This window comes from Nuphar pumila, chromosome 3, assembly GCF_984573655.1.
Source record: "Nuphar pumila chromosome 3, dmNupPumi1.hap1.1, whole genome shotgun sequence".
Lineage (NCBI taxonomy): Eukaryota > Viridiplantae > Streptophyta > Magnoliopsida > Nymphaeales > Nymphaeaceae > Nuphar > Nuphar pumila.
The window spans coordinates 46,913,429-46,932,299 of record NC_143251.1 but is presented as its reverse complement, the minus strand read 5'-3'; the positions used below and the strand labels follow the sequence as shown (position 1 = coordinate 46,932,299).

General features: G+C 37.6%; 1 protein-coding gene across 2 annotated transcripts in view; it reads left to right on the top strand.

The window, feature by feature from the left end:
- Nucleotides 1-2,376: 2,376 nt before the first annotated feature.
- LOC149842803 (uncharacterized) overlaps nucleotides 2,377-18,871 on the top strand; it is a 48,911-nt gene continuing 32,416 nt past the window's right edge. The window contains exons 1-6 of one of the 2 annotated variants that reach the window (XM_089999450.1): nucleotides 2,377-2,653; nucleotides 2,788-2,995; nucleotides 3,131-3,255; nucleotides 16,093-16,209; nucleotides 16,352-16,498; nucleotides 16,696-17,402. In XM_089999450.1, the coding sequence (XP_089855576.1) occupies nucleotides 2,576-2,653; nucleotides 2,788-2,995; nucleotides 3,131-3,255; nucleotides 16,093-16,209; nucleotides 16,352-16,498; nucleotides 16,696-17,402 (1,382 nt within the window). In that variant the 5' untranslated portion in view covers nucleotides 2,377-2,575. Of the gene's footprint in view, nucleotides 2,654-2,784; nucleotides 2,996-3,130; nucleotides 3,256-16,092; nucleotides 16,210-16,351; nucleotides 16,499-16,695; nucleotides 17,403-18,871 lie in introns of both variants that reach the window. The other variant, XM_089999449.1, reaches the window with a different exon arrangement.

The window sequence follows — 18,871 nt, the reverse complement described above, 5'->3', positions numbered from 1 at the left end:
GGGGCTCCTCCCAATGTGGGTAACATCATTCAACTTGATGAGTTGTGAAGCTTGATTTAGAGTTTTTGCTCTTACAGGAGGGGGTCCGGAGGCTCCCCCCCGGCGCGGATCCTGTAGCGGGGGCCGCCCCTGGCGGGGGGCAGCGCCCTCCGGACTAATTTTTTTTGGGCCTTTCAACAATGATTTGTAGTGTTATCGGGCTTTCCTACAACGATTTGTAGTATTTTGGGGTCTCCAACGAGCCCGCAAATCGTTATAGCGATTTATAGTGTTTTTGAATCTCACTATAGCGGTTTGTAGTGTTTTCCGCAAATTGCTATAGCGATTTATAGTGTTGTTGGATCTCACTATAGCGATTTATAGTATTTTCCGCAAATCGCTATAGCGATTTATAGTGTTTTTGAATCTCACTATAGCGATTTGTAGTGTCTTCCGCAAATCACTATAGCGATTTGTAGTGTTATTCAGTAAACAAATCGCTACCCGAATTATGATCAACTTGTTAGGGTCATATCTCCCTAACCGAAGATCATATTCCAAATCCGTAAAAAATGGTGTCTTCGTTATTGAGTCTAATTTATTTCTGTAAATTTTCAGCGATTTCTATTGTCATTTCATTCTCCATTTTAACTAAAAACCAGACCCCTATTATTCTGTGTTATTTGAGTTGCACAACACCATTCTCGCTTGATATCCACATCTTGATTCTGGCATGCTCCTTGCTGGATTTTCCATTGATTTCTTCCAACCTTGCTTGGAACAAAAATATGTCTTTCTCACCATGATACCCTGTGCATTTTTTGACCATGACACCCGGAACCCATGTCGGGGGAGCCCCCGGACCCCCCTCTTGTAAGGGCAAAAACTCTAAAGCAGGTTCCACAACGAATCAAGTTGAACGATGCTACCCACGTTGGGATGAGCCCCCAAACCCTCATTTTATAAGGGCAAAAACTCCAAATCAAGCTCCATAATGAATCAAGTTGAACGATGCTATCCACGCTGGGAGGAGCCCTCAAACCCTTCTCCTATAAGGGCAAAAACTCTGAATCAGACTCCACAACTCATCAAGTTGAATGATGCTACCTATGCTGGGAGAAGCCCTCAGACCCCCCTTCTGTAAGGGTAAAAACTCTGAATCAGACTCCACAACTCTTCAAGTTGAATGATGCTACTCACGCTGGGAGGAGCCTTCAGACCCCCCTTTCTGTAAGGGTAAAAACTCTAAATCAGACTCCACAACTCTTCAAGTTGAATGATGATACCTACGTTGGGAGGAGCTCCCAGACCCCTCTTCTGTAAGGGTAGAAACTCTGAATCAGGATCTACAACTCATTTAGTTGAATGATGCTACCCACGCTGGGAGGAGCCCCCAAACCCTCATCCTGTAAGGGTAAAAACTCTGAATCAGGATCCACAACAGTCAATGTGTAGGTCAGTCGGTGCTTGATGGAGCAATGTATGATCTTCTGCTGGATGTGCACAAAAGCAGAAAAGAAGGGAGAGAGAGAGAGAGAGAGAGAGTGAGAGGGTTGATGTTCATGGCCTCCTCCAGGGGAGATTTATTTCTCGGATAATCCTGCAGTGCAGAGACTGTGTCTTAAATAATCCTCTTTGGGGCACTTAAGTCTTTACAACCACTCCTTTTAAAAAATCGTCATTTTTTTGGCACCAATGGAGGAGAGGGTACTTAAGTCTTTGCAATCGCATCAAACTCCAACACTAATTAATGCTGACAAACATGGGGATACGAGACGCAAATGCTTACATACGTGGTGCTCTTTGGGACCCCCGAACATGAGATGTAGCTAACTCCCCTCTTCGGGGGGGAGGGGAACATATAACCTGCTTTGCTCCTTGCAATGTGTTGTTAATTGATTCCCGTGAGATGCAGGTGCTTTCAGTGTGTCATTGCATCTCTTTATCATACAGGAATGAGGAGAATGTTGGGGTTGGAAACCCCAACATTTCAATGGTTGCCTTTTTGAGGTTCGCCAGTGTGATTTTGAATCATGCGATTCGAAATCACAATCTGACCTGTGAGACTCGAAATCACTTCAACCCCAAATCTCATGTTTGGTTGGGCATGAGATTTGGGGCCATATGAGAATCAGTCTCATTTAAACGAGAGAGTGAATCTCATGTGATCGAATCCAACATGCCATAAATTTCTTAAAATCCAAACACAGCAAGAAACTCTTATATGGTTCTTGAGGGGGTGGGACTTGGGCCCTGGAGGGCCAAGTAGAAACAAATCCAAGTCCATACCAACTAGCAATAAACAAGACAATTAACCACATCCAAAAACACACATCATTATAAAAATTCCAACCGCCTTCCTCACATTTAAAACCTGTAAATATATATTACAAGTGTGATTATGAATATCTATTTTTATTCTTTATTGCTGCTTACAAATTGCAGCAGACCCTTTGCTTGTTCCTCCCTTTCCTCTCTTTTGCCCTTCTGAAAAGACAAGGAAGAGACACCGACTTCCGTCCTCGCAGGGAAGAGGGGGAAAGTAGGAAGAAGAAGAAGAAGGGGAAGAGGGGAACCGAATCAGAGAAGGGTAGCCATGGTTTCCACCAGGCGTAGCTCGTCTTCGTCGAAGCTTTCGTCGCCGCCCCCTCAACCATCCAACAAGCGTCTCAAGGTATTCCGATGAGGAAACCCCCATCATCCTTTTTGGTGTTCCTTTTTTCCGTTGTGGGTATCTCAGATTCTTCTTATTTGAATGTAAAATCCTGAATTTTGGGGTGGTTGTTTGGTTTGAATCGGGGGAAGCAGGCGGAGAACTCGCAACGGAAAGAGGCGTCCTCGGCGCAAAGGGACGGCTCGGCCAGCTTGAAGGAATTGTCGTCTTCGTCGATGGACCAGCTCCCCTCTGATCCAGCGATCGGCTCTGCGGCGGACGATCGATCACTGGATGAAACCCTAGTTTCGGATCCGGATGCCGCAGTGGAGAAGTCGGTCGCGATGCCACCTCCTTCACCAGGTTCGATCTCTGGACTTGCATGCGCTTGTGTCACTTGGGTTGTTTTCGGCGAGGGTTTTGCCGATGGGAAACGAATGGCGATGGGAAACATTTCTTTTTAATCTTTTTTGTTCTGCTTCATTTTGGGTTCGTTAGGTTGTGCACCGATGGAAGTGGAGAAATTGGAGGCAGTGGTATCAACATGGAATAGGATGAAGAAGCGGGCGCCCAATTTGGAATCTTCGAGTGCATGGGGCCAACTTATATCGCAGTACCCACAGGTGCGTTTCCTTATTCTACCTCGTCGCTGATTGAGCTTCTTGCTTCTCCAGGATTATGCTGGAGGGCACGACTGTGGAAGCCGTCGTCTATTAGTAAGGTTTCAAGGCGCAGACATCACATGGATCTCTTGCATGCTTGATTTTAGCTGTGATTTGTCAACTGCAATAGAACCGAGATCCCATTTTCGAATTTTGGTGGCGATTAGAAACTATCATGCTTGGAAGTTTGATCCCACATGATTTGTTAACATTGTTGGTGTTGCATGGTACTGCTTTAGATGAAAAATATGAAACTATATGTTTCTTACATGTAAAGCATTTGTTGCCAACGAATGAGTCGAGTTCTCTAAGTTGTAGAACCGTGACATTCTGGATTCAAGGCTTCAAGGCCCTTCTCATTGCATGGTCTTGATCTAGATGAAAAAAGCTGAAACTATATGTTTCTTTCATGTGAAGCGTTTGTGGCCAATTAATGAGTTGAATTCTTTAAGTTGTGTATATGTAACTTGTTCTGGCTCCATGGCCTCAAGGTCCTCCTTGTTAGATCACCTGAAATGGTCATCGTTTCATTGCATTGTGCAATAAAAGACAGCATAACAGACGTTGTTTAGGAATGGACATAAGGGGAGAAAGAAATAGACTCAAGTATGTGACATCTCCACTGAAGACTGTGTTGGCGATCACATCTGTTCCGTGCTCAACAAATTTTCGGTAATGTTGTACTGGTTTACAGATAAGCATGGTTTTTTAGTACATGTATATTACAACAAGCTTTCATAGTCCCTTCCTTCATAGCTTGATCTCCCTTCCCTCTCGGCTTACTGCAGCTTCATCGGGCATGATTGCTCCCTTGTATTTTGGGTGTTTGCAATGACAACACTAGCGGTGGTGACATGCCCCTCCTTCGCAGTCTTGCAGTGGTGTCCGACTAGTTTTGTCCTCTACTCATAATGACAATGTCCTTGGCTCCCAGGTTTTCTCTCCTTATTGACACTGTATATTTTTCTTCTTTACAACGGACTTTCCTCCACACAACTTGCTAGCAGTGACGCCACCTCCCAACTCCCCCCTTCTTCACAATGGGTTTCCTTCATTCGTAGTGTGCTAGTTAGATCATGTTTAGATTGGGATGTCGACATTTTCTCTCTAGCTCTGCTTGTAAGGCTTGACTCAAGCTTGAGCCGAGCCTGATCACATCACTTCTCTCTTACCTTGGCCAATTTATGCTCGACTCAAGATCCGGTCTTGTGCAGCCCTAATGGTGGATAATAGTGTCACGTGTGAGATTATATGCTGAACAAATAGTATAACTTTAGGTATAAAAGGGTAGTCTTCAAACATCCATCATCAATCTAGATCCTTTTATGGTGCCCGTTGATTTGCCACCTTGGTCATTGGTTGCATTCTTTTATCATGAGTTGTTTGAAAAAATGTTGGGGCTTTGGGCTTTTTGTTTGTTAGCTTCATGGCATATGGTGTTTTCAAACTTATCGTTTTCATGACCATGATGCAAAGCTCTAGCATCAATAGTTGTAAAGTCTATTGTGAGAATTTGCCATGTCAAAGGGATTCACCAAATGAGTGTTCACAAGTTTTTATATCTAGACAGGTATCTACGTAATTGTGAGTTCATTCATGAAAAATAATGAAGAGGTGGAGGTGTTGATTGAGAAAGACCCTCACTTCCTATTCTTGACATCTCATTCTTCCCCTTTCCTTTTTCTGCTAGTTTCGCTAAATTCACCATTTTAACTTGGTATCAAAGCTTTATGAGCTCTCATCATTCATTTTCAAGTCACCTATTTGCCAGTTGCCACCTAGTTTCTGTTCGGGTGATGTTAGTATCGTGTACCACTTATCCTTGTGAGGTTGATTGAACTGAAATTGTGGTTGCGAGGATTTGTTTTCTTTTTTTTTGGAACATTTATCATGGTTGACAAACCCTAAACTCGACCCTATATCAGCCAAGCTTGATTCTTTGGCTCGGCAACTCTCTCTCTCTCTCTCACACACACATATATATATATATATATATATATATATATATATATATATATATATATATATATATATATATATATATATATATGCAGGGTTGAGAGGTATGAACTTGATACATACAGAATGGGTGCGATCACCCATAATCATAGATTAAGGAAAAAAAGACCTTTAGCGACAATCGGACCACAACTCAAGGTTATTTTTAGTAGTGGGCTGAAAGTGATTGCCACTTTAAGCACCTTTAACGGCGGTCTGCCACTGCCAAATGTTGATTTTTCAAATGTATTTTTTGTCCAGAGGTTTTTAGGGCAGTCTGCAGGAGCTGGTTTGTAGTTTACCTCTCTCTCTTTCTTTATATACACAGAGTGATTGGTTCGTCCTAATGGTGGGAGGATGCAGGCAGTCTTATTTTTTACTTTTTTAGTTCTTTTTTTTTCTTCAGAACTTTGCCTTACATATGTGGCCTACATGATCTGTTTGGTAGGGAAAGACTTTTGGATCATCCAATCATGACATGTGAGCAGGTTTTTATAAGGCTTCAAAAATCAATGACTTAGAATTTTTATAAATTTATAAACTCATAAATTCATATTTTTCTCATCGAAATAATATGATCCGGTAGTCCATTCCCAGCTAATGGATCATGATAAACACATCTGTGGGGTCAGATTTGCCAAACATGGCTTGAAACGTAAAAAAATCAGCACTCTCCACACTGTATGGACAATTAGGAGTAATCAATTTTCCTATATATATATATATATATATATATATATATATATATATATAGAGAGAGAGAGAGAGAGAGAGAGAGAGAGAGAGAGAGAGAGAGAGAGAGAGAGAGAGAGAGAGAGAGAGAGAGAGAGAGACCTGACTGTCTTGGCTGAGCCTAACGTTATATGTGTACACACACATTTATGTATTAGATTCAATCATGATGTTATAGCATAAAATGAAGAGAAAAAGAAGAGTTTGTAGATACGACTCGGCTGACTCGGCCTGGTCAATGTTCAGACTCCACTCATATCGGTCTATTGTTGAGTCATACTGATTTCTTGACTTGGTTATGGGTTGACACCGGATGAGTCTGTTGTCATGGGTTTGACACCTATGGTTTATATTGAATATAGAAGTCTACAGTTTATATGGAGTATAAAAATGAGGAGTAACCAAAACTTTTCATGTTGGATCTTGCTGTTTAATTGTTTCTTAATGTAATGTCTCACTAGGGTAGTGACTCCTTTGTTAAAATAGCATGTATATATATATATACCCCCCCCCCCCCCCCCCCCCCCCCCACACACACACACACACACACACACACACACACACACACGATTGCAATCTGTTTTGGAGGTCAGGGTTATTTTGGTCTTTTCCTATTGTAATAAGTAGTGTTCATTAGGAACAATTTGTTGGCTTTTGTATTGTCCCATAGTGGACTTGTGTATGCTCCCTTTATGTTTATGATCTTGTAAGCTCTTAGATGTTCTTGTTTTGTATTTCTACATACTTCATTACATGGTATCCGAGCGAAAGGACCTTGAAGCAAGTTGTTCGTGGTGATCAAGAGACCATGTGCTCCTAAATCTTGTGGTGGATGTGTGCTTGCCACCCTCGTCTTTACCTATATATTCTTCTCTCTTTTCTCATCTTCATTATGGAGAAAGATGCCAAGATCGACTGATGTGAGCCGCCATCATGGAAAACAACCTAAAGGAAAAAAACTTTGGGGTTATCGCGATTAAAGCTTACCAAGCTTGAAGGAGGTCTAGAAAGAACTCTTGAACGAGATGACCTTGCCAAAGCAATTTTTGATCATCAAAACAAGGTTGAAGATTGGGAGAGGAACCATGAAAAAATTCTTGTGTGGTTTATGAATAGTGTTGGCATTAAGTTATGTCGTAACATTGCGAAATTTCGAAAAGCTGATGAAGTTTCGTTCTTTATGAAGGGTATGCATACCCAAAAATATCTTGCAAAACAATATTTGTTGCAAGAAAAAATTAAAACTACCAAGCAAGGGGACATGAGTGTTGGAGATTTTTTAATGCCTTATTCCTTCTATGGGATGAGTTGGCACTTTTGAAACCTAAGTGGGTTGCTATCGAAGATGTGAAACTTAGGCGTCAACAAATGAAAATAAAACAATTTTTTCAATTCTTGGTTTGTCTTCGCCTCGAATACGAACACGTTAGATCTTCTCTTCTACATAGATCTACACCACTTCCCTTAAAAGATGCGGTTGCCGAAATATGCCAAGAAGAAACCCGTCTTGGTATAATTAAAGGAGAAGATGAAATGTCGGCGGTGTCTAAGCCCGACAACCACATGAAGACCTACAAGCCTCCACACTTTGAGACACAAAATAACTATAGTAAAAGTAATAACTATAATGGTGGTAGAAAAGTTATTTGTCACTATTATAATAAGTCAGGATACATCAAATCCACTTGTCTTAAGCTCAATGGTACTTTCAAATACAGGGTGACTTTCAATGAAGAATCTACTTTCAACAAGGAAGAAGAAGAAGGGAAAAGTGAAGGTGACCTTAAAGATACCATTGGTTTAACTTAGTCAAATAACCATGGCACTTAAATAAATTCTCAAGACATCATTCTATATCGGGTACCGCCATTGCCTCTTCTTTCTTTCTTGGTACTTATTCTTGATTTCAAAGCTTCTTTTCATATGACCTCACACAAGAATGCCTTATCCGATATATGTACCAACTCAAACTTGTCTTGTGTCTCTATCACCTGCGGAAACACTTTAAAAATAAAAAGTATTGGAATATTGAACTCTAAAGATTTATTTATTTTTTTGTTTCCAAGGTAGGAGTTGTTCCTAAGTTAAATTTAAACCTTTTTTCGGTTTCTCAAATTTCTGATCATGGATGTGAAATCTCATTCTCATCTAAGGGTTGCTGGATGCAGGATTTTTCGGTTCTGGAAGTAGATTGGATCAAGCCATAGGAGGGGAGATCTCTATTTCATAGATTATTTGTCTCTTCCTTTAAATTTTTTTTTGTAATTATGTCCAAGATAAATATGTTGAAACTTGACATAAAAGACTTGGACATCCCCATCTTTTCCCTTTTGGGAAATTTTTTTATAATGAAAAAGATATTATTTGCAAATGTTGCATTCTTGGCAAAATGAAATCTATTCAGTTTTCCAAAAGAACCTTTATTTCCAAGAGACCTTTTGAGTTAGTGCATTCAGATATATGGGGCCCTTCGGTTATATCTAAAGGTGGTTATTCATGTTATGTTACTTTTATTGATAACTTTACTAGATATGTATGAGTGTACTTCCTTAATCTTAAATCAAAAGTTTTTTATTTCTTTAAAGAATTTCACATGAAAATAAAAAATCAATTTCAAAGCAACATTTTCATACTTAGATCAGATTCTGGTGGAGAATATGTATCAAATGAATTTCAAAATTATTTAAAACAAAATGGTATTTGCATAAAAAATCTTGCTCAAAAACTCCTCAACAAAATGGGCTAGCGGAAAGAAAGCATAAACATATTGTGGAAACCACTAGAACCCTATTTTTTTCAAAAAATATTCCCAAAAGTTTTTGGGCTGATGCCATTTTAACTTCAATTTATTTGATAAATAGAATACCCTTTTCCTCTTTGAAAAATGTTTCTCCATACGAGAAACTATTTGAAATAACACTCAATTTCAAGTGCTTACGGATTTTTGGTTGTAAATGCTTTGTGCTTTTACACAAAAGAGATAAGTTATCCCAAAAAGCTATTGACTGCGTATTCATTGGATATGGAAAAAATAAAAAAGGACAGATGCTTTGATTAAAAAAATAACCAACTTTATGTTTATAAGGATGTGACTTTCATAGAAAATGAAAATGGATTTGATAATGATGATAGAAAAGAGGAAGTAGATTATGTGAGTTTCTTTCGTTGATTGTCTACATGTGTATCCTTTTGGTGGTGATATTTGAATCATCATTTCATTTCAGAAACCTCACTTAGAAGATCTAACTGAATGTCTATTCCGCCAAATAGGTTTGTATCCTATGATTCTTTGTCTCCAAACTATAAAACTTGCCTAATATCACTACATTTCTACCATGGACCATCTTATTATAATGAAGTAAATTTTTTTTCTCATTGGATTAAAGTTGTGAATATAGAACTAGATGCCCTTAGGAAAGCCAAAACTTGAAAAATAGTTACATTACCATAAAAAAAAGAAAACCTTTGGAAGTAGGTGAGTTTTTAAAGTCAAAACCAAAAGTGATGGTACCCTAGAAAGATATAAAGCTAGGTTAGTGGCCAAATGTTATTCACATAAATACAAAATTGATTATGAGAAAACCTTTGCACCCGTAGCTAGGATGACTAGTGTTAGGGCTCTAATAGCGGCTTCTTCTTCTAAAAAATGGCCTATATATCAACTAGATGTTAAAAATGCATTTTTCAAATGGAGAATTAAATGAAGAAGTTTATATGGATCCTTCGTCGGAATTTGATATCGAAAAGGGAAAAACTCTTAGACTTAGAAAGACCCTGTATCGTTTTAAACATGCTCCTAAGACTTGGTACGATAGATTCAGTAATGTCATGACTAATTTGGGTTTTCATTTTTGCTATTACTTACACTGCTCTTTTTTGTCAAAAGTACAAGTACCAATATTGTTGTCCTTCTACTATATGTAGATGACATGATTATTACCGGGAATGACAAATAAGGAGTTAGCGATGTTAAAAATGTTTTGAAAGAAAATTTTGATACGTCTGATTTGGGTTTCTTAAGATATTTTTTAGTTATTGAAGTGACTTTTTCTCTCAGAGGGTATACTCATTCTCAAATAAAACGTGCCACAAATATTTGTGCTAAATCTGACATTCCAAATGATAAGAAAGTGGAGGCTCCTGAAGTGGTGCATGCTAAGTTAAGATTTAAAGATGAGACAACTAAAGAAAAGAAAAGAAAATAAAAAATAAAAAATGAAAGAAATGAAAAATAATTACAATCATATCCATTAATATGAATATGCGTAAAAGGAGAAATGATAAAAATACCTCTGAGAGGTTACTTAAAGAAGAAGATAAATATATATTTATATATATATATATATAACGATAGATACATATATATCATATATATATATGTATCTTGCTTTATATATATATACATACAAGAAGTGGTACAATTTAACACCCTCCCTCAAACTTAGGGCGCAATGATCAAAAGTTTGCCAAGAAGAAAGTTGAATCTGGGAGAGCAGAGCGCCTTGGTGAAAAAATCTGCCAACTGGTATTCTGAAGTCACGTAAGGAAGATCTACGACTTTTCGCTAGTATGCTTCTTTACCATAGTGACAGTCCATCTCAATATGCTTTGTGCGCTCATGAAATGCGTGATTTTTAGCAATATAGATTGCACTTTTATTATCACAACACAATTTCGTGGGTCTCTGAACCCGAATTCCCATGTCTTGTAGTAATTAATGAATGCAGACAATTTTCATGGTTGTAGAGGCCATGACTCGATATTCTGCTTTCGTGGATGATAGAGACACCTTCTGCAGTTTCTTGCATCTCCATGAGATTAGGGATTCACCTAAAAAAATGCAAAAACCTGTGGTGGAGTGACGGTTATTTGGATCACCTCCCCAATCAGAGCCAGTATATGCAATTAAGTCTATATTAGATGATGATGAAAGAAATACTCCTTTGTTTATTGTACCTCTTATGTATCTGATAACTCGGAGAACGACGATCATATGGACGGATGTAGGAGCATGCTGGAATTGGCTTGCGGTATGCACAACATGTGAGATGTCTGGCCTTGTGATACTAAGATACATTAGTGACCCCACAAGTTGCCGGTAGGTATTGGGATCCTCCAAAGGTATCCCATAATCAATCTTCATTTTTGATCCCACAACTTAAGGAGTCTCACAACTTTTTTCATCTCTAATGCCTGATCTGTTAAGAATCTCGCATGCTAGTTTAGTTTGAGACAAAAAATAGCCTCATTGAGAATAGACAACCTCAATGCCTATATAGTATGTCAGATACCCTAAGTCTGACATCTTAAATCTTTCTTTTAGAGTGGTTTTGATATTTTTGATTCCCTTAGTATCACTACATGTTATCAACATATCGTCATAGCAGTAAAATTACAATTCCTGCACCAAACTTTTTGACAAACATAGCAGTGTCAGTATAGCATGAAGAAAATCCATTTTAAACCACTACTTCATTAAATCGATCATACCAAGCCTTGGGGTCTTGTTTCAAACCATAAAGTGCTTTTTGAAGATGAAGAACTTTACCCTTTGATATATCCATGCCCGAAGAAGCATCCATGTAAACTTCTTCATTTAGGTCTCCATTTAGGAATGCATTTTTAACATCTATTTGGTGTATGTTTCATTTTTTAATAGATGCAATGATGATCAAACACCTTACGGGGACCATTCGCGCAAAAGGATCCAAAGTTTTTTCGTAATCCATGCTGTACTCTTGACTATATCCTTTTGCAACAAGACGAACTTTATATCTTTCAAGAGTACCATCCCTCTTGATTTTGACCTTAAATACCCATCCACGTCCTATTGTTTTCTTTGCATTTGGAAGATATTGAAAAACCCAAGTTTTGGCTTTGTTGAGTGCTCTAAGTTCGTTATCCATTGCATTTCGCCACTCTATTCTTTTTTTAGCTTCTTCGAAGTTCCTAGGTTCTTCATACGAATGAATGACACTAAGACATGCCCTATGTTTTGGAGAAAAGGACTCATAGCATATAAATCTAGAAGGATTCCTCCTAGATCTTGCGGTTCTTCGTGAGTGGGTTGGTTTGGAAAGGTTCACTAAGATCACTATACTTTTCTATTGCACTTCTAAAGGTATTTCTATCTCTATGTCTACATGTAATTGGTTCATCTGTTGTCTCTTCTTCATGTTGGATTGGTAGGGGAATACTTTTACTTATATGCTCATCATTGTTTATTTCATCATCACTAGAAAGATCCTCATTTCTAGACAATAATTCAAATAAAAAAGAGTAATCAACACTATCTTCATGAGTTTTGTTTTCTTCAAAATCACTTATATTTTTCAAAAAAGTCACATTCCTTGAAACATATAGTTTGTCATTTTGAAAATTATAATACTTAAATCCTTTTTGCGTTTTCGAATATCCAAAAAATGCACAAGGAATAGCTTTGGGAGATAGTTTATCATTTTTGTCAGAGAGGACAAAACATTTACAACAAAAAATTCTTAGTCTATTATAACCGGGTTCTTTTTGATGTAAAATTTCAAAAGGATATATTTTATTCAAACTTTTAGATGAAAGACGATTTATGAGATAGACCGATGCGAGAGCCGCTTTGGCCCAAAATCTTTTTGAATTTTTTTGAGAAATAAGGTCCTTGTAGTTTCAATTATGTGTCTATATTTTTGTTCAGCTAAGCCATTTTGTTGTGGTGTTTTGAGATAAGATCTTTGATGAATAATCCCATTATTTTCAATATAACTTTTAAATTCATTTGAAAAGTATTCTTCTCCGGAATTAGTTCGAAGAATTTATAATTTACTATTGAATTGATTTTGTATCATCGTACGATAAACCTTAAAGGTAAAAAAACTTCATGTTTATGTTTGAGAAAATATATCCAACAATATCTTGAGTAATCATCAACATAAATCACATAATATGAGAACCCTCCCTTAGATACTATGGGTGCCAGTCACCAAATGCACAATTTTAGAAGGCTTTAGTTGAAAACATGGTTCTTTGTCCAAAATGTAAGTTTTTCATTTTTCCAAGAATACAATCATTATAATTGAAATTGTCTTTACATTGATTTTCAACAAAATGTAAATAAGAAAGCTTGACAATATTTGGATGCCCAAGGTGTTTATGCCAAACATTTATATCTTTATGTTGAGCAATATTACAAAAAAAATGCTTAGAAATTTGGAGAAATTCCATAAAGTATAGATTTTCTTTCCTAGAGCCTTCTCCAATCAACTTTCCAGACCAGCGATCCCTTATCCAACATTTATTTGATAAGAGTTTGATATTACACCCATGATCCGATAGTTGAGAGACCGAAAGCAAATTTAAGTTTAACTTTGGAATAAATCTAACTTTAGGAATAAAAAAACCTTGAAATTCAAAATCTCTAATTCCTTTTATTTCAAGAGAAGCTCCATCCGCGGTAGAGACAAAGGAAGATAATACGTTTTTTGAGAATTTAGAAAGAGCAAAAATATTTGGAGTCATATGAAATGATGCACCCGAGTCTAAGAGCCAAATAGTCTTACCGGGAGGAGAGAAGGTTGACACGACGGCTCCCGAAACGGATCTCTTAAGGAGAGGTTGAAGAGCTTCCATGATTTGATTTAGAGACAATGTAGTATTGTTGGAAGTTGATGGTCCCTCCTCCTTGGTTTGTTGGAATGTTGTAGACATAGCCACCATCTTTTTCCATTTAGGACAAACTGACTTAATGTGTCCTGGTTCTTTGCAAAAGTGGCATATGATTTTACTATAGTCTCTTCTTCCATGATGCCCACCATTTTCTCTTCCTCGATTTTTGTTGAAATGAGGAGGTTTATATGTTTTTACATTATTCTCCGGTCTTGAAACAACATAAGCTCCCTCATCCTCATCTTTAGAGAGAACGACCAACACACTTTAATTGATTTTATTCATTCCCAATCTAGTTTCCTCTCCACTTGATTTGGTAAGAACATCTTCTAAATGAGGAGGAGAAGAAAAGAAGACAAAAGAGAGGATCTAGTTTGTTCGAACTTGGGTCTAAGCCCATTTAAAAAGTTGAAGAAGTGATTTTCTAATTGTTTGTGTCTCAACTCAATTGCCTCTCCGCTCTATTTGGGTTTTTGGGGAGCAAGTTCATCCCAAATAGTAGACAATTCTGCAAAATATTCTCTAACAGACATTTTCCCGTTGAAGGGTTAATGCCTTTTTTTGGAGATAGTATTTATGGGACAAGTCTCTTGAAGTGTACATTTTTTCAAGATACTCTCATACTTGAAATACTTTCTTAAATTTCAATATATTTGCATTTATTCTTGTTTCAACGGAATAAAAAAATCATAAAAGAATTTTGTAGTTTTTCATCTCCCATTCTTCATTCTTTTTGTTGTATTCTTCAAAAACTTTTTCTCTTTCTTCACCATCAAGAACCTTAATTTCACAATTTTCAAGGATGGTAATTTTAGGTTCGGGAACGCTGCCTTTGACATATCCCCAGAGGCCTTTCTCCTTAATGTGGGCCTCCATGTTGCGGGCCCAAACGTGGTAGTTGGATCCATTTAATTTAAACCCAAGGGAGAAATGAGAATCTTTTTCGAAACAATAAGAGAGAGATTCAAAAGAAGAATCTTACCACCAAGGATCTTCTAAGAGCTTTTTCTCACCAAACGAGCAAGGCGAAGAAAGGGCACGTTCTTTGAGGCAGCCTCCAAGAGTGAAAAAATCTGAGCTCTTCTTTTATAAACCTTGCTTTGATACCATGTGAAAATACCTCAAAAGAGATAATGTGCACTATAAGCACAACCTCCACAAAGGGATATGTGCACAAAGGCACAAGAACACTTGAACAAAATGTACACAAAGGTACAAATGGAGAGCACATATGCTAAAATATAAAGAATCTTTATTGAACAATAGAGAACAATGCTCCCGACATTGAATACATTTAAGAGAGGGGTTTGCCCCTATTGATAATAAAGAGGAGACCTTGGAGGGGCCCCCACTAGATGTTGGAGCCCCTCCAACGGTTAGAAATGTAACCGTTGGAGGGGCCCAACGTCTAGTGTTAGGCCCCCTCCAAGTGTTGACTTGGTCAAAAAGAAAAAGGAAAAAGAAAGAAAAAAAATAAAAAATAAAAGAAATGAAAAATAATTACAATCATATCCATTAACATGAATATGCGTAAAAGGAGAAGAAAGACAAATACCTCTTGGAGGTTACATAAAGGGGAAGATGAATATATATATATATATACAAGAAGTGGTATAATTTAACATATATATGTATAAGATTGTAATCTATTTTGGAAGTCAGGGGTATTTTGGTCTTTTCCCCTTGTAATAAGTACTGTTTATTAGACAGTTTTTACATTTCTTATTTTTATTTCTTATTATTTTTTGTCTTTCTTTTGGTAGAGCATGGGCTCTATAGTCTTCTGACCATACTCATTGGGGTCATCTCAACGGTTATAAATATTGTGGGAGCTACCCAATGGCCTCTCGTGTATTATAAATAGGGGTATTTGTCTCCTTTATTTGTTAATGCTTTTGCTTAAGCATATCTCAATAAAAAGATGTTTTTTATATTCTTGTTGCCATTGCTGGCTTTTGTATTGTCCCATGCTGGACTTGTGCATGTGCACTTTGTGTTTATGATCTTGTAAGCTCTTAGGGGCTCTTGTTTTGTATTCCCCAATACTTCATTACATCCTTGTTGCATGTATCTGTTTATTTTAATCAAAGTTCAGTTTCACCTTAAAGGAAAAATGTAAATATGAGCATGTAGGTCTTATGGTTTGGCATATGCCCTATATAATCTGCCATGTAATGCCAGTTTTTTATGTGGAGCTGGACCTGGACCTGGAAAGGACAATTATTGTTCTAATCCTAGCCTGGGCCTATTTGGACCCATTCTGCTCACAGCCTTACTCTAGTGGACTTTATTTTGGATTGAGGAACTGATTTGTAAAATAGAAGATTAAAGTTTCATTCTATGACTTTATAATAAAAAAAGACTGCCTTTTTGTTCTTGATGTTTGCCTGAATTTCACAAGATTTTTGTCTCCAGAATCCCCATTTGCTCTTGTCTGGTCCTGTTTTCACGGTCGGTCAATGTCGAAATTGCAACTTGTACTTGAAGGATGCATCTGTGAGTTCAATTCTGTGTAAACTGAAGCTTGTGCAGGTAACGTGTAAAATTTTATTATGACTTATTTATAGCATTTCTGCATAGATGTTGCATTTTAACATGTTTTTAACTGATACTTTATTGTAGTCTTACTTTTGAAGATTTTGCTTACCGAAATTTTTGTTGGTGATATGAACAGCGGGAGGAAGGATGCGTCAGTGTACTAGAAAGTGCAGGAGGTAAAGGATCCGTTGAGGTGAACGGAAAGCCTGTTAAAAAGAATTCAGATTTCATTCTTAAAGCTGGGGACGAACTGGTTTTTAGTTCATCTGGCAATCATTCTTACGTATCCTTTGCTTTCTGTCCTGAATTCTACATGCATACACTTTAACAGTTTAACCTAAATAACTTGGTGGTGGCAAAAGTTTTTCATCTTTCATTAAAATTTTGTTCTGTTGCCTTTTGTGTAGCCAAAGCTGTAAGTTTGTTTCTTATTTGCATCTTGACATTCTTGCTTCATAGAATTCCTTAAAACCAATACAGATTTTCTGTCCGCATACAAATGAGAATGTGCCTACACCTGCAGCACCTTCTTCATTGGGAATTACAGAGGCTCATAATGCTCCTGTTAAAGAACTTCGTGTTGAAGCAAGATCTGGCGATGCATCTGCTGTGGCTGGGGCATCAATATTGGCATCTCTATCCAATCTTGGGAATGATCTGTCACTTCTTCCACCACCTACCCAGAGCAATGAAGATGTCCAACAAGGAATGGAGACACCTGCATTATCTTCTGCTTTTGAAGTACCAGACGACTCAATTCCCGTGATTGATATCAATAACTGTGCCAGGAAAGACAGTGCTGATCAAAATTATGGAACTGATGTACCTTTAAATGATAATGCATCTGCACCAGCTGAACAGATAACTAGAGTGGATCTTAATATTGGTAACATGGAATCTGATACTGGTATTAATGCAGATATTAATGCCGATAATGGACGGTGGAACTTTAAGTCCATTTCTCATAAAAAAATTATGCGGATGTTGAGGGATACAGCTGACACGGATCCAAGTAGGTCCTTCAAACAAATACTTGAGGACAGAAGGGAAATGTTGAAGGATTCAGATCCATCAATGCTTTTGTCATTGCCTGCTAAATGTCAAGCTTTTAAGGACAACCTGCTTGAAGCAATTCTCGATGGAACAAACATTCAAGTCTCATTTGATAACTTCCCTTATTATTTAAGGTATTAGAATCCATTAGTTAAGTTTACTTTAAATACCTATTTTCTAATAATATTTTAGATACAGAAAAGGGATTCCATTTTTGGTGATTAGAATAAGTTTATATTTTGTTTGCTTTTGTGAAAATTTGATCTGATGAAGCAAATATGGTGAGATCCTTTTTTTTATATGTCTTGTTGCATTTGGCATTGCTACACCTGTCTGTCATTATTATGTAATTGTTTCAGGAGGAAAGTCAAGAATATATCTCCTTTCTCCTCAGTAATCGCACGGTATGTTCAGTGTCATATAAATATGTCCAAGATCCTGAGCTCCAAATGCATTGGCCATGCTTCATGTGATGTTGAAACATATTCAAGGGACATATTTGGCGATCAATTGACTTGTTCTTCAGTTGCTAACAATGTATTAGCTAGTAGGGTACTGAAGGCTGTGTTGTCAAACTATGTCATTTTCCCAACATATCCCATTGCCTTGGATTATTGCATTCAGATGTGTGATTCCGTTTAAGGAAGAATTAAAATTTCAATAGATGAATTTAAATTGGTCACCAACATAGGGACTAAGGCTCTACCTGGGGTAGTGCATTATAGGTGATTTGGTAATTTATTATTTCTCTATGCCCAGGTTAAGTTCCATGTTTGAAAGTGAACTGAGGGGAGCATCAAAGAATTGGAATTCCTGTTTTTTTACTGTGACTATCAAGGAGACATTTTCAAAATTTCGTGAACCATCTTGTGACTTCTCAATGCTCAAGGTTGATGTTTAAAAATGGAAAGTTTGGGACATCATAGAGTTGAAAAGGTACTTGGCATTTCAAATCTCTTGAACTTCTTGTTTTTGACTCTTCCTGCCAGGCATGTATTTGCTTGATCACTTGCATTATTCCTTTTCTGGATACCCAACGCCTGGACCTCCATTACTTCCTCCATTCGATGTCTTAGCATATGATGCTGCACACCCTGGTAGAAAGTTCATTCACTTCCTTTCGTTCTTTTGAGCATTCAGCTTTTGATCATTCAATCTGATGCCTTCTTAGCTTTCAGTGGAGTTCAGTATAAAGAGTGATAAGCCACCAATGATGCTGATTGGAATGCGCTTTCTCTTCTTTCATTTACAATCTTGTAGGATCTTTTGATGAGCTGGTGTTGTCAAAGAGAAGGATAGGGCAGATGTACTGAAAGGTTTTTAGATCTTAGTCACAGCGGATGAAGAAGAGTTGGAAGAGGGTGGTAATGTAGCAGATCAGCTAGGCAGAGCTGAAAGAGGTGGAAGATGTTGATATTGATGGTGTGCTGGGGACGCTAGTATACCAATGTGTGTTGAAGAAGTCCCTGAAATGAGTTCTTTAGCCCTACGCAATTTTGCTGGTCAACCACATAAGCCATGTTGGGGGCATTGTATTCTTGATGGATCAATGGAAGGAGAGGAAAGGACTGAACAATGGATTTGTTGAGGGAGCAAGCACCTG